We start from the raw sequence: 17,248 nt of genomic DNA, 5'->3' as shown, positions 1-17,248 counted from the left end.
TTGATTATTGCACCATTACCCAATGTACAAATTGGATATATGATTGAGACGTGACGTGACGTCTGCCTAGCAACAAATGATCACAAATAAATGACGTGCCAAGAAAGAATCCAAACAAATGGTATTTTTTTTTACAAAAACAATGCATATGAATCGATTGTTGTAATTTTGCTGGCATGTAGTGTATATATAAAAACAACAACAGCAAAGGAAAAAAGAAGAAGTGATATTCAGTGGTGTGTAAAGGGGGGGCCGGGAAGGGCTCTGGGGCACCTATAGGGGGGATTTTATTGATTCTGTTCTGTTATTTACATTGACAATATGTATTGCATCGTGGTCTTGTTCAAACTGTGAGCAATAAAACAAATAAAACACACACATTGTGCATGTTACACACCAACACATTTCTCTCGCTTCCAGTGCGAGTCCAAACACTTCATTATTGTGATGTTGACTGTGTGTAAAAGGGTGCGGGCTGGGGTCGTGAAATGAGAGCCCGAAAGGCAATCTTGCTCACTAATGGCCTGCAAAGTTATCAGTTGCAGCTTAGTGAAGCTTAAGGCAGCTTCATTGGGATGTAATAGCTGGCAAAGTTGTGGCCCATTCACTCTGCCTAATCCTTCCTTCAGGGCTTTCTCTCACAATCAGAGGTTCACACAGAGAAGAATCAGACAGAGAAGGCAAAAAACTTACCCGGCAAGAAATGATGATGACTAAAAGAAATTTGCAATCAAGCGCAAGCGGGGCGGAATTTTAAATAAGCAGCAAAATTTGGTCGGGGAAGAGGATTTGTGAAGATACTGATGGAGGTTCGAGTTGGACTGAGGCGAACTGCAGCGCGGATCGCTGCTGTTGGTCTGACGCTGTGACACCAACTCCACTCACAAAGCACATTTTTATAATGAAGCGAGTCATCGTACGGCAGCTGGAATCGACTACAACGCGCCGCTTTTTATTCCCAGCAGCTGCAAGCAGCCATTTCCTGAATTTGCTCATGCCTCGCAATTTCAAAAGAATCGCTCATAGCCCCGAGGCATACATCTTAATCTCTATTTATTTTTCTCTCCTACATTCTGTGCGCGCGCACGTGTACTTCACACGTGATTTTAATTCAATATTGCTTGGCAGTGGCTGATGCGGGATCTCAGTGTTTGTCGGAAGGTTTCCGAATTATTCAGGCTCTTCCTTTTGGCTTCTAAAAATAAATGTAGAATGTGCAAGTGTGTATAGTTGCGTATTGTTTATAGCAGATGGATGCGCATTTGGTACTTCAGAATCAAAAACACGACAACAATTTTTTTAAATACATCGATCAATACATCAACAAAAGTGTACAGATCACGAAAGATGCTATTTGCTTTGCTGCAAGTTTTGCTGTGACCAACCAATCAGAGGACAGGAAGATTGATGAATTTAAAAGCGGATTGGTTAAAGAAACAGTTCCATTACTAATACAGTTGAAGTTGCCGTATATGGGCCAGCATGGATTGTGAAGGCCCTGGGCAGATTGCATTGACATGGCAACACACAGAAACTGAAATCTGATTGGACAAAAACATCTCACATCCACGTATACATTCTGGAGGCGCGCTCACCATCGACTGTTTAGAATCCTTAAACCACTGGTAGGGTCTGTAGTGAAATGTTATGTAAACATGCTATTCGTGTCGTTTTCGGTTGTGGATACAGAGATCACACTAATCCAATATTAATACAACTTGAAACTTATTTATATATAATGTAAATTTAATTAATTGATGGAGTTTAACCGCCTTAAAATAATGCATAAAGCCCGTCATGAAATCTTAAATCTCTAAACCAATTAACATGCAAATCAAATAAAGAGGAGCAGATACAGTATTTTTTCCAAACCTAAATGCAGAACAAAACAAAAAGAACGATGTAACTCAACTCAAGGTGTGAGTTTGTGGAACAATCTGAATTATAAAACTAAATCATCTCAGTCCATTTGTATTTGTATTTTTTTTAATGTATAAAAGCACAATTACTGGAAAAATATATTTAGCACAAGGTCATTCTATTGAATTATTTTAATTGTGTGTGTGTGTTGATTAGGAGCATATATCACAAGTTTTTCTTCTTTCTGTCCCCTGTCATTTCTTTTTCTTTTAAAGAATGAAATACATTTTTCTTTTTTAAAGAATGAAAAAAATCCCAACCAAATATTTGGAAACATATTGGAAAAAAAAGAGAAAGAAAATAAGAAAAGAAAAATATTCGAACCGGGAGTATACATGATCAAATGTAGCTTTAAGTTGTAATACCACCATTCACCACTAGATGGCAGACATGGCCTACGTTGCACTTACACCAGGTCTTATACCGCCTTATACCACAACATGAGTAGGACTAATACAGTATTTTGTTGTTGTTGTAGATTTGGAATGATAAGCATGACTAACATAGTACCGGAATAATATCACAATTTTGAGTGAGTTAATTGTTGTGGAAAACTGTACAAAATTAGTTAATATTTGCTGGTGAGCAGTTTTGTGCTTGAATGGTCATTTTTATGCAAGGAAGCTATTTGCACTGGGAGAAAAAGGGCATACTATGTGGTTTGTTTCAAACCCTTTGTTGTTGGGTTAGGATAGTGGAACTTTTATAAATGCGTTGAGAAATAGATAATGAAAAATGAAATATATTCCAAGCTCGTTTTTTGTCCATATTTAAAACGGCATGTTTGTCATACATCTGGTTAAGAATTGCCCCAATAACGCTGATGAAAAATTATGGCCCCCCCTTCGAGCATTTAAGTTGCTCGTCCCTGCGCTATATAGTACCAAAGAATTGCTGTCTCTACTTTATTAAGCACTTATTGACTAAAGTACCACATTTATGGCCACACCAGTTTGTCTATTAGGGGGAGGCCTTTCGTACATACAAATATTATTACAATAATATTTCATAGTCTAATGGGCTGAAGCTGCATCAGCTTCTCTACATTATGCAAGATCATCTTCAATAATGTACAGAAATTGTTTACACCGTGTAGTAAGTCCACACACATTTATTAATGTGAGACGGCGTTTACGCCCTGCCTCTCTTAGCAACAGAGATCAACTGAGCTCAGCAGTTCAACTCTATATCGGTACTGTATAGGATGTGAGGCAATTACAGTTACTTCATTTCATTCCGCAGCGGAAAAACGGAGGCGTCTTTCAGAGATAGGCCTTTATTTGTTGGAGTGAAGGTACCCGGCAACTAATTGGGACACGGTGTCTATTATTAGATTAGGGGACACTATTTGGGGAAATTATATCTTCCTTCTGCTTTATGTGTTTAACTCATTCACTAACATAAATTCATTACAAAATATATATATTAAAAATTAGGGGCGACAGGCGATTACATTTTTTAATTGTAATTAATCTTATGACTTCACTAGTTATTTTTTTTATTTTTTTTAAGAAAAGATAAAAAAAGAAAAGATTATTAAAAAATTTGAGGCAACAGGCGATTACATTTTTTAATTGTAATTTATCGCATGACTTCACGAGTTAACTCATGATTAATAATTTTTTTTTTATATCTGTTCTAAATGTACAATAAAAAATGTTTCTAGGTTTTCATACTCTTCTTAACAAAAGTGGAAAAAATGTTGAACTAATAGAAACAGTTAAAATGAATTTTTGACGTTTATAGCCATTTATAGCAGTGAATGAATTAAAAAAAGAAAAGATTATCAAAAATTCGGGGCATCAGGCGATTCAAATTTGTAATCTTAATTAATCGCATGACTTCAAAGTTAACTCACGATTAATATGAAATTTTTATATCTCTTCTAAATGTACAATAAAAAAAGGTTTTCATACTCTTGTTAACAAAAGTGGAAAAAAAAAGTTAAACTAATAGAAATAATTCTAATGAATTGTTGACGTTTATAGCCGACAATGGCAGCGAATTAGTTAATAATAATAACGGAAAAAAAAAAACAAGACAAATAATTTCTTAAACTTCTTTCCACCATTTGCAACTCAATTAATTTAAAAACAATCTTTTTGGCGAGAGGAAATAAAAATAAACAACAGAGATCATGTGCATAAGTGTGCACACCCTCTTATAACCGTCTTCATAATTAACCAATCACATTCAAATTCATGTTAAATGGGAGTTTGCACACACCTGTTCCCACCAAGTGCCTCTGATTAACACCAAATAAAGTTCAGTTTTTATTTTTATTTTTTTGCTTTCTAGCCAAAAAGTTTTGTGTTAACACTCTCTGCTATTTAGAACGGTTAATGACTAGCAAGAAGCAATTACGCGCACACAACACACACCGACCTTGCCAGCAGGCACCCACTGTGAGCTGCGTATCGATCTTGGAGGCGTGGATTGGCCAGTCGTCTGTCACCAGGTAGGGTTCATAGGTCACTCCATCCACAAATAGAGTTACAGCGGGAAACTCCACATTGATCACGTAATAGTGCCACTCTTTGTCACAGATCTGAGGATGGGAAAGAGAAGACGAGTCGGTCACTAGGCAACAAGACATTCTTTTGACTATATTACGCCAACAAAAAGGAATAAATACTCAAATAGGGCGGTTAAAAAGAGTTTGGGTAACCTCCTTTAGTTTGGCATGGTGGAAACACCGCAAATGCATTCTTGAGATCTTCCCTTCGTTTGTCAAACGACGGGTCTGATTTGTGGATGGTATGCTCATGGCTGCTGCTGACAGCTAATGGGCCGTTCATTAGAATCATACAGTGGGGGGGGTGTCTGGGGGATTGGGGGCATGGGGGCGGCTGGGGCTGGGTTGGGGTGGGTGGCGGGGGGTGGATGGGGGGCGGGGGGTGGTGGGGGGGCGGGGGTTGGGGGCCGGTGGGGTGCCTGGTGGGCCTGCAGTGCCCCGTCCTGCTGCGTTGGGCCGGGGGCGCGGGCCGTGTTGGGGCGGGGGGCGCTCCTGCTCCTGGGTTTGCTCTCCGGCCGGTGGCCCTGGTGGGGCCCGGGGGTCGTCCTTTGGCGCTGCCGCGGCCTGGGGGGCCCTGAGGTGTTGCGCTTGCTCTGTTCCGGCGGGGGTCGACGGCTCCCCTCTTTGGTGGAGATTTTCATGCATGCCAGATCCACCACACCAGCATCTACCGAAACTCAGACACAATCTGTTTCCTCCTCAGGTTATTGAATCGGTGGAGGCTGGTGTCTCGGATCTCACGCGGCTTCGTCTGTCCTTCCTTCCTTTTCTCGGTCTCTCCGTTGGTCTCTTGAGGCCTCCCTGACTTTATGTTTTTTGGATTTGTTGGGGTCTGGATGTTTCTTGGGCTGGGGAGGAGTTCTGGTGGGGGGTGTCTGGTCGGTGCTGGATTTCACCTTCCTTGGTTTTCTTCGGTCCCCTCGGGTCTCCTGGTGTTCGATTTAGGTGAACGGTATAAGATTTTTTTTTCTAATAGGTTTTCTGGTGAGCTAACAAACACACGCACGCACACACACATACTCACCCACACACACAAAAAAAAAAAAAAAAAAGTATGTATGTATGTATGTATATATGTATATATGTATGTATATATGTGTATATATATATATATATATATTTAAAAAAAAAAAAAAAAAAAAAAAAAAGAATCATACAGTGAGTGGCAATCCATAAAATGAGCGTGCCACAAAGTTTTTGACGGCGAATGGATTTGACAGTCTCCAGCTTGAAAGGTGTCACTTCAACGGCTGCGAACGCTTTGCTTTGCGTCTGCATCTCAAATGAGGAGCAGCCCAGTGGAGCAAGGATCACGTAAGTTCAGTCAAGCGGATGCTATAAATTTTTACTGGAATACTTTTTTTTTTTTTTTTTTTTTACTGTAAAAACTTGCAGTTGCAATGGACTCGGTAGTGATTTTTCAAGTATCTGTACTTGAGTATTGATCTATTTTTCTGACGACTGTATACAGACACAGTAGTGCCGTCTCAGGTTTTCAAGTTATGAGCCGTCAATTTTCTGATTTTCACTTGCAAAAATGTGAGATACAAACGCTGCACGGTGGCAGTGACCGCAACTTTCCAACAAGCAACAATTCTGCCTGGCGGCCGAGTTTAACACCTCTTTTTGACTTTATACGTTCAAAAAATAAAACCTCTGATGGAACTGACTCGCCTCCAACAAAAAGTACATTCACTACAAATCCATTTGTATATCATATGGCTTGGATATCAGCCCTGAGTACCTCTGAGTACCTTAAGCGAAGCTGCCAGGTTCATTTGAGAACACACATATATTGTTATCTAAATCAATGACAAGCATTACATCAGCTGAGAATCGTCACGGGCAAACAGCTTCGGAGGCATTTGGGAGTTTTAGGGCCACTTTGATAGTTTCCCCACACCGCAGTTGCTGTGAAGGATTTAGTTGATTCATTTGCACTAAAGAGGAAAATATATTTTTATTTGCCAGGCAAAGATAGAAAAACAGCAGGAATTAATGTGATTCGAGTGGCCACACGCACCTTGAAACGCTTTGTGCTTATCCTGGCAGGGAAATAAACAAAAGGGGAATTGGGAATTTAAGGAGACATAATGTGCTCAGTGTAAATGAATACACGTCTTTTGAAAAAATGGAATCTATTTTTCAGGGAATAAAATCATTTGATGATTTCTATTAAACATTAATCAACGTATAAATGTGGTGTCCTCATTTTGCACAGAGATCCTGATCATTTTTATTATTAAACTTTGTTGACGATATTCGGGTTTTGAAAGGGTTTTTGACTACATGTAAACATTGCTAAAAACCTCTCAAAATATCCACACTTCACCTTTTATTATTCCTCTTTGAGTCCACTAGCTTTGTCCTTGACAATCGCACTCTGTAAAAAAGGAAAAAGTACTGCATACCGCATATGGAGCATCAGAACCTGATAGAGGGTCACTGTTTTTCTGTTCTTTTTTTGAGAGAGAGCTCACTATTGTTCATTCGGTAATCTTACTGATTCAACATGTCATCATCATTGTTCTCTCTTTCTTGTGTGTGTGTGTGTGTGTGTGTGTCTGAATATGTGTGTGTGTGCGTGCATATGTGAGTACGTTTGTGCTCATTAATTCACCTGAAACCTATTAAAAATCCCATACCGCTCACCTAAACCGAAGACTTCAGAATCCCGCTAGAGTCGTGAAGTTGTCAGGAGACCCGAGAAAGGATCAACGAAAAGAACAAACAGTGAAATCCAGCACCGACCGGACACCACCTAATACCAAGAAGGAAGGAGTGAGATCCACAAACACCAGCCTCCACCTATTCAGCGACCAGAGAAGTAAATTGTGTTTGAATTTCGGTAGATGCTGGTGTGGTGGATCTGGCATGCATGAAAACCTCCACCAAAGAAGGGAGCCGTCAACCCCGGCCAGGACAGGGCAAGCACAACTCCTCAGGCTCCCCCAGGCCGCGGCAGCGCCAGGGCACAGTCCCCGGGCCCCGCGGGGGCCACCAGCTGGAGAGCAAACCCAGGAGCCCGGAGCGCTCCCCACCCCAACACGGCACGGCAGGCCCACCAGGCACCCCACCGGCCGACACCCCCCACTCCCCCCACGATCCCTCCTGCCCCCCCCCCACCCCCAGGCCTCCAAACAAATATAAATAGGGGGGCGTAGTGGCGCGGCGGCGATACAGATGGGGGACCGCAGCACTGCTTAATACTGCCCCAGCCGATCACAACTCACCCGCCCCTTCTAGTTGTAGGGTGCATTAAAATTGGAGGGGAGTTGCTGGGCGAAGACGGTGTCAAAACCCTACCCCACCCCCCCAATTAGTGTGTTATGTGCCCTATGTTTCTATTTAGAAAGTGTAATTTGCAAAACTAGTGAAGTGAGTTAAGAGGAGCCTCTCCCAACCCGGCGGGGGCAGTAGGCGCACCCGCCACCCCCCAATCCCTCAACAGGACCCCAGCGGGCAGATGGAGACTCGCCCCTACGAATGTAAATTGAAATTGTTTACTAGTGGTGGGAATCTTTGAATGTCGCACGATTCGATTCTGATTTTTGGGTGTGCGATTCGATTCAGAATCGATTTTCGATTAGGAAATATTTTTGATTCAAAATGATTGGATTGACAATGATTTTTGCTTCAATTTATAGATGTTCAAGGAATCACAATGATCTACTCCAGTCTGACTCGCTAATGCTAACTAGTGCTCTACTCGCGGCACTTTTATCACTCAAAAGAACGGCTCCATACTGAAAAAAAAAAACTTTTATTGGAATAACTTGATTGTGACTTTTTCCTTCTACTCTCTAATGGTGGCTACAACTCAACAGTTTATCAGACCGCGTGGAACCACACTGCCCCTCAGTGGCCAAATCGGGTACAACATGAACAGTGCTCCCAATAAAGGCACACACAAACAAAGGGAAGACAGCATAAAACAATTGAAATAAAATCGATTTTGGGGCATTTAAAATCGATTCTGAATCGTACTAAATGAGAATTGCGATTCTTACGAGAATCGATTTTTTTGGCACACCCCTATTTGTTTACATGGCAAGTCAGTTGTTGTTAGGTCACCTAGCAAACACATGCTTGGAAATAAAGGTATCCAACAGTCCAAGATAGCGGAAAGTTTTTCTAAGACTTTAGTCCTTTAATACATAAACAGAGTGCATAACCATAAAGCATGAAAATAAGTGTCGGCAGTGTTTTGTGAACACTGGAGACAAATTTGGGAGTCTGAGAGTCCCATTTTCTTCATCGTGTATCGAGTAAAATGTGTTCTATGAATAATTTTATATTGGATGGGTTGTAAATTTGTGTGTTTTGTCATTTTAAATACGTTTTCACAAACTTGAATCCAAAAGTCAGATTCCGGAGCTATAGCCAAGTCTGTCTCCCATTTCGAGATGGATGAATACATTTTATCTGTGTACAAAAGTAACTTATATATTTTTGAGAGTTTTTTTGTTGCTTTCAGAGAAAGCTGTGTAATATCTTTAGTTAAAACAGGCGGTTGGAGCGTACCCCAAAGTGTTGGAATTTGTTTCTTTACCATATTTTTACATACTTGTAGATAATGTAAAAAAATAAAAATAATTCTGTTCCTGTGTGTTGGTAGATGTGCGGTGCTCAATCACCTGGAGTGTAGTGAAGAATCAAAAACGACATTTATTTTCTTTTTTTGGCATGCTAAGAACTGTACAAAGTACAAATGTCTTTTCTACTAAGAAACCATTGCAAAAAATATAAACTAAATATCCGGTGAAAGGAAGATTTGAAGTGCATGCTGATAAAACTATGTTAAGAAAGTTAATGTAAAAGTCGGTTTCCCTAATTTATACTTAAGAGTCCACATTGAATATTCCACAGTGCATATCAGGTGTTATTTTAAAAGGCAGCATTTCAGTTTTCAGCAGCTCACATTCAGCGTATTTGACTAGACCAGTAGAATCAATTGGTTTCTAAAGGCTGTCTGGCTGAGTGCCTGTGGAAATGAGTGCTAAGTTGGCCAGGCCAAGTAGTATATCCGATCTGATTATTCTTTCCTCTGACTCAGTACTGTTTTGGATCCCATTAACATTATTTGATAAAAAAGAAAAAAAAGAAGAAGAAGTGTTTTACTGATTACAGCGCAATTTAAATCCGCTGTACTTTTTTTTTTTGGGTGCGAACCACACAGAGAACGCGATGACACGCACGTCGGCATGCGAGGAGAGACGTCACGGAAAAGGGGTGCGCCACATGAGCTGTGCTTTGCTTAAGGGCAGATGGCAACCCGTTCATTTTCACTGAAGCAACCCCCTTCGCTCCTGGCTGTTTTACTGGATTTGGACTGATTTTGCAAGGTCCACAGAATATTCTCTTCTATTGCTATAAAAACATGGAACATACCAAAAGAAGGATTAGAGAATTTTCTTTCATCAGGATTTTTGTTTTAAATATTTGTATCTCTTTCCGTTTTGCAGCAATTAGCATTAGAATATAGCCAAGTTTCATCATTATTCACAAACCTGTTGAAAACACTGGGGAAAAAAGCTTGTTGCTGCCACCTGCTGCCCGTTTTTTGCAATAGCTACAATTGCTTTAAGCGTCCTCTTCAGGTCAGAGGGTGCATAAAAGATGCTCTAGCATAAAAAAACTAAACACATTTATGAATATGTTTTTTGGGACCATGGCAATATTTAAAATAGAACGTTTTTATATGTTTTTGGGAGCAAATACGTTCAGAGTGTTGGCTTCTTCGCCAGTCACAAGAAGGAGTCATGCCATATCACCCCTCTTAAAAGTATTGAAACGCCAAGGTCAATTCCTTTGATTTTGTTGTGTAATGAAGACATTTTTGTTTCAAATGAAATGATCAATATCAGACAAAAGAATCCCCAGTTTTTATTTTCATGGTATTTAGATCTAGATGTGTTGAACAACTCAGGAAAGAGCAACTTTTGTTTAAAGAAACCCATGTTTCAAGTGAGAAAGACTATTGGACATTTTACAAGTACAGTACGAGTACTTCTATTTAAGTCAACTATGCCATTGTGGTAGACTCACAATTTTTACAATGGATATACACTGGCACTGCTAGTAGATCTAGTACATCTAAAACCTTCCTTGTGAGTCAAACTTTATTGCACAAAATAAAACACCTTGTTGATCTTGTTATCTATGCATTTACAAGGAGCTGACACATTTGGTACAGAGGACAGTGAAATTATTCTGACTTCATTCTGCGTGTGTCCTTGTGTTAATGTAGCCATATAATAGCACTCTATTGCAAATTTGAGTTGATTTGCGATCTGGGTTTTTTTTTTGGGGGGGGGGGGCACTGGTGACAAGGGACGGGGAGATAAAATACAAGAGGGAGGCATAAGCCGTCGATACTTAAGTATGCTCAGTGAAAGCTTATGTCGAGCTAACAGAAGAAACAGCATGTGGACCGAGGGGTCTCTAAGTGAAGGACAGTGCTATTAAATGGCCCTTAGTCAGCCACTTACAGACTAACACACAAACACGCGGGTGTGCACTGAAATAACAAATCTACATTGTTGCATACCAAAGGAAGCGCCTATAGCAGACAAAGTACAATTGAACCTTTAAATGAGGTTAAAAAAACACACAAATAATGCACAAGCTAGGGGCTTGTATTTTAAGTTCTTGTGACACAAATGCAAATATAGGAACACATTTTCAAACTAATGTGCTTTTACACTATTGTACACATGCTGAGAGTGGAACAATTACAAACTCGGCATTCATGTTGCTGATGTTGTGGATTTGCTTCCCTGAAAAGCCAATGTGTCAAAAATAAACAATTCACCATTACAGTATTTCAAAACAGATGAGGTTAGGGATTGTTCAATTATTATCATAAACGGGTTCATTTTTAAATGTCAGAGAGGTATTATTATTATACTCTTGTTTTGACACAAATTCAACAAAGTAGCAAAAAAAAATTGGAATGTTACAATGAGATGTACAAGCTAATTTGATGCATGCTAACAGTTGGACATTGGTTGCTAATTGTTTATGCTAACTAAGGCACAACTCGTATAGATTCAGTGGTTATGTTTTAGCTAATTTTTTTTTTTAAACGGCAAGCAGAGCTACAGGGTGACTATTAACAGCAAAAAAAAATTATATATAGTAAGCATTTACCATGAATGTCCTAGACAAAGCTTCCTAGGTGGAAGTTGACGTTTATTTAAAGTATGAATGACTGTCAAACGAGCACGAAGGTTAAGGAGAGAATCCAAGAGAAGTCACCGCAGACCTCCAGGTGTGTTCATGTGATGAAATGACACATTTTGAGTGTACAAACAGGAGCAGGCACCCGGTCAACATGTTAACATGGCTAACAAGACTACAGAGTACTTTATTTAACATCTGCCTACTGTGGAGTGGCCACCAAACCACGTAATAGTGCGACAACTCTCTCCATGAAAGTGAAACAGTAAAACAAGTTTTTTTTTCTGTCAAAGTTGACACCTTGGCTAGTTAACATGTCACGCTAATGGCTAACACCACTGCTTAAGCAACTATCTGTGTTGGCACAGCTGAATAGCCAAACATACTTGGCCAACATGCTAACAAGGCTAACGAATGTAGAGACTACTTTGTGTAACTTTTGCCCGTTGTGAAGCGCCCACTAAATGATGTAACAGTATGACGTATCTTACCAACTCTCTCCATGAAAGGGACACAGTAAAACAAGCATAGTTTGTTTCATTTTTTCCCCGTTATAGTTGACTTGGCTAGTTAGCATGTCACGTTAACTGCTAACACTATATTTATTTCAACCATATAATGTTGGTTGTTATTAATTTTAACTAATAAATGACACTTGTGGAACTGTTGCACAAAAACACTCAACCTTGAGGTTGTGATTTGTAGAATATCCTATCATACAAAATTTTTGACTCAAATCCAATTGATCTTCACCTGAATTCCTCACATACCTCTTTACTTAGTATGTCCTATTTCATCTTATGCTAACTCATTCATTGCCATTGACGGCTATAGACATCAAATATTCATTTGAACTATTTCTATTAGTTTCACATTTTTCCCCCACTTTTGTTAACAAGAGTATGAAAACCTAGATTTTTTTTTATTGTACGTTAAGAACAGATATAAAATTTGTGATTAATCGTGAGTTAACTATTGAAGTCATGCGATAATTACAATTAAAAAAATTAATCGTCTGACGCCCTTAATTTTTTAATAATATTTTCTTTTTTGTTTGATTACTTAATTATTTAAACTCAAGATTAATCAAAAATTTTATATCTGTTTTATATAAGTTTTCATACTCTTGTTAACAAAAGTGGGAAAAAATGTGAAACTAATAGAAATAGTTCAAATGAATTCTCGACGTCTATAGCCGTCAATGGCAGTGAATGAGTTAATCATTGTACCAGTACATTGCTCCTAAGCAAATTTGAGTGTTATCAAAAACAGAAGGAAGAGAACTCTGCATTTAACTTCTAATCTTTGCATCTGTTAAGGGAGCGATGGGACTAAATAATGAGCTTCAATCTGCCCAACTACTTGCACATTCGATAGTCTAACTTCAGCAACTCAACAATCCATCCCATCTGCTTAGAAACAACGGGATGCTTCTAATCAGCACAACACAGGGAGGGAGTCATGCCACAACAAGCACTTTGCAAGGAGGTAGATAAAGCAGATAAGTGAGGATGCTTTGCCGGCGAGGGCGGATGTTCATTTCCGACCACTTCCGCCATTCATTCCCAGTAATTGAACTCAGACGTATACCTTGATGATAAATTAATCTCTGCGACTGCTTTCACGGCAGTGAAATTGGAACAATTATCTGCGATTCCCAACACGCGACGGCGTCGCACAGCGCTAATTGTGCTTCTAAACAGCTGCCAGCTCGAATAAATGTTCTTAACTTGGGAACAATCTCAACTTGTAAATACAGTATTCCCCAGCTATATTGCAGAATTTTAAGGGATTGTGCTTTTTTACCATATACAGGCAAGTTAGAATTTAGAGTTGTGCGCTTTCAGTGTTAAACCAGGTTGTGCAGCAACAAACAATAGCGTTAAACGACAGTTCTCTGGTCTCGGGGCATTGAATCGATTGCAACTTGACTGTTCTGGATGTCTTAGAAGATGTTTCGCCTCTCATCTAAACAAGCTTCATTAGTTTGTGCGACAATGCTTAGTGAGGTCAGCACTAGCTAGTTAAAACAGCACTAGCCAGGGCTAAGCTAAGCTAGCTGTCATCCCAAATGGAAGCTCTTCTAAAGATGATGCACAAGAAAGCCTGCAAACAATTTGCTGAAAACAAGCAGACAAAGGACACGGATTACTGGGACCATTTCTTGTGGTCTGATGAGACCAAGATGAATTTATTTAGTTTAGATGGTGTCAAGCGTGGTGGTGGTAGGGTCATAGTGGTCATAGGGTCAGGAGTTTAGCTATTAATGGCTGTATTTTGGTTATTTTGTGTCAGTGTTATCTCCAGAGATGGCAAATCTAGGTCCAGAAAGTAAAAACCCTGCCACAGTTTGGCTTTAGCCCCAGGTGCTAGCTAGCTATATCCCTAGCTAGCTCCCATGGTGCCCATTTACCTGCTAGGGAGCTAACAGAGCCCCAAACTTGAAACGTGAGAAAAAAGGTGAATTGTAGCCAAAATATACAGTATCTCACAAAAGTATATTTTGGCTACAATTCACCTTTTTTTTTCTCTCGTTTCAAGTTTGGGGCTCTGGATATCAGACTTCTGCTAACACTGGTTATTTTCCATATTCTGTCCAAGGAGCTCTCATTTTCAAACGTTCCACGTCACGCACGCTAGCTTGGCAAACTATATCAAGTCAAACTCATAAGTATAAAAAGACGTTTTTTTTTTCATCTTCTCTTTTGTTTTAGCATTATTCCCCTCAAGCTATCAGGACGAAAGATTGAATCTCGATACGTATTTGGTCAAGTGCCCTACTTAGTTACCCGTTGCCATAAGGAGTAAAGAAGGAGAAACGAAGTTTGCGCTGATGATGTGTCGTGTAAAGGTTTCCATCAGAAGCAACATTCCTTCACCGTGTTCGATCCATTTGGCAAATGGAGGACGCTTTTCCCGCGCTCTGCCAACTTTCTTTCATGGCTCTCTGCCTCTCCTCTCTAGGGTGACAATTGGAAAATCAATACAGCTAAATGGAGTTGCAGCGGAAGCCATTGAGTGTCCTTCCTAAGTGCAAGAGGAACGAGGACAGCGAGCGGCAGCTCTGACATCAAGTCGTCACCTCTTCCCTCTCTTGCCACGCCAACGGTCCTCACAAATCCCACTGACCTTGTCCTTGTGACACACATGGCTGCATTCCAGCTCTCTAGTCAACTGTACTACTTTATCTATCCATTAGGGATGGCCAGCAGTACTAAAACAACACTGACATGTAGTTGATTCATTCGCTAATCTGTGAACTAAATACTCACAGGTGAAAATACACACTTTAAACACTCTAAAACATAAGTCAAATATGTTCTTCCGGAAATGTTCTGTGGGCCTCCGCTCACTTAAACACAGTATTCTGATTTCGAATGGGTTAGTGGAATAAGAAGACTAATCCAACCGTTTTATGCAGCACTGCCACCTGCTATCGACTGAAGTTGCCGTCAAAGTGCCAAACTGCCAACTGGTTCACCTTGCAAATATCACGGTTGTCCTATTTCCTGGGTTTTTGGTCACGTGACGCTAACTAACAAATCACATTGTTGTTTCTGTGTTTTAGCCCTTTAAAGATGTATGTTGATATATGTTCTATGCACCTTCATGAGTCTCAAGATGACATCCAGATTAACTCATTCACTGCCATTGACGGTTATAGACGTCAAAAATTATTTTGAGCTATTTTTATTAGTTTCAATATTTTTTCCACTTTTGTTAACAAGAGTATGAAAACCTAGAATTTTTTTTATTGTACATGTAGAACAGAAAAAAAAAACTTGGGGCGTCAGACGATTACATTTTTTTATTGTAATTAATCGCATGACTTCAATAGTTAACTCACGATTAATCACAAATTTTATATCTGTTCTAAATGTACAATACATTTTTTCTAGGTTTTCATACTCTTGTTAACAAAAGTGGAAAAAAATGTGAAACTAATAGAAATAGTTCAAATGAATTTTTGACGTCTATACCTGTCAGTGGCAGTGAATGAGTTAATATTGTATGATTTAAGCAGAAAAATAACCTGTTATTGTCCATCTCAGGGGCAGCCATTTTGTCACTTGCTGTTGACTGAAAATGACATCACAGTTGCTCAGGATCAGTTAACGACCAATCACTGTTTTCTGAGTTTGGTCATATGACGTGCGCAAGCTGATCCCTGATTGGCCGTCACCTGAGCGCAGAGCAACTGTGATGTCATCTTTAGTCGACAGCAAGTGGCAAAATGAGATGAGATGGATAAAAACAGGTGTATTTTGCTGCATAATTCATATTCCACAAACACATTATTAATTAGAATGCTGCATTTAGACTAATGTACTGGGGGGGGGGGGTTGACTTCCTATTTACAGATACTGTATTTGCACACATGTAGACAGATAAATACTCACAACTGGCATATTGTTTTTATTCTCTGCAAAGAACGGCTAATAAAGTATTACTGTGGCTTACTGATGAACGATTGTCTCGGTGTACAAAAATAATTGACAGCTGACAGGAAAGAAAAATTCATTTAATAATGAAGACAATTCCTTTTAAATGAGCTGCTCTAGACATGTTGCCTCATGTGTTTTGCACATAAGCAAGCCTATATTAATGACTACGCCTAATTCATGGTTTCCTTTATATATATGATATTTTGGTTTATATTTATTCTATATTACGCAAAATGAGATCAACATGTGCTTATTGCCTTTCTGGATGAAACACAGTCGTGGATGGATCATGTTAGCAGAGTTTTATTTCTCAGTGGCTGAAGCCAGATACGAATGTATGAATATACAACATCTTATCAAATAGTTAAATTGGGGGCAAAAAACAGCTTTTCACCTGAGACTGTAGCTAATTCCTCCTCCGGAGAGAGTGGTTTGCAGCTATTTTTTAAAAAGAAACTGTGTTCATTTTTCTTTGACCTTACCCGCGTTGCTTCAGGGCACACATCATATTTTTATGACGTTAGCTCAGATCCAAAAAGCAGTGCTTGACTTACAAGTTTCCAGCCAGACTGGACAATAACATAAGCAGCACTTATTCTCCAGCCAGCTCACGTTCCCGCCGTCTGCAAACGTGGAATGTTGCCTCATGTTCCCTAAATATTTTGTTTCACGTCTCGCTCGCATTAAAGTGTGCTTTGTGATGTGAGCACTTCCGACGTTCGGCCAGCTTTGCCATTTAAAATGCAATTATTGAATGTATTAGTTGATTCAAAATTGTTGACATTTCCATCATGAGGCATGCGCTGTATAAGAATAGATGTTTTCCACCCGAGTCTAATTAAAGGCAACAGACAATTATCCACTACATTCATCTGCATCTTAAAACAACCGAGGCAAAGACTGGCCACTTCTATTTTGTGCACTCAATTCATCAAAGATGAGTTGAAGCGGAGGCGTCATAAGAGCATCATATTCATTACGAGGTGCTGTCTTAAGCCTTTTACCTGCACCACTCATTCAACCATCCAAAATACCTCTCTCGCGCACCCACACATACTCACTAAATAGGTCTCACACTCACCCAAAAAACTTTAATGCACACACATAAAAGACCCTCCTACTAAAACAGAATTGTGTGAGAACGTTTTTGTCTATGTTAATTTACTTTTTATGTGAGAGGTTTTTC

The 17,248-nt window shown here is 39.6% G+C and overlaps 1 protein-coding gene across 2 annotated transcripts in view; it reads right to left on the bottom strand.

Annotated features, from left to right (window-relative positions):
- clstn2a (calsyntenin 2a) overlaps positions 1-17,248 on the bottom strand; it is a 158,353-nt gene that overhangs the window by 15,701 nt on the left and 125,404 nt on the right. For both annotated transcript variants that reach the window (XM_086072840.1, XM_086072846.1), the window contains one exon: positions 4,306-4,468. In XM_086072840.1, the coding sequence (XP_085928966.1) occupies positions 4,306-4,468 (163 nt within the window). The remainder of the gene's footprint in view (positions 1-4,305; positions 4,469-17,248) is intronic.

Source organism: Leptonotus elevatus, chromosome 1, assembly GCF_054856555.1.
Source record: "Leptonotus elevatus isolate MCC_2025b chromosome 1, RoL_Lele_1.0, whole genome shotgun sequence".
In the NCBI taxonomy this organism is placed as follows: Eukaryota; Metazoa; Chordata; class Actinopteri; order Syngnathiformes; family Syngnathidae; genus Leptonotus; species Leptonotus elevatus.
This window is presented reverse-complemented; position numbering and strand designations above follow the sequence as displayed.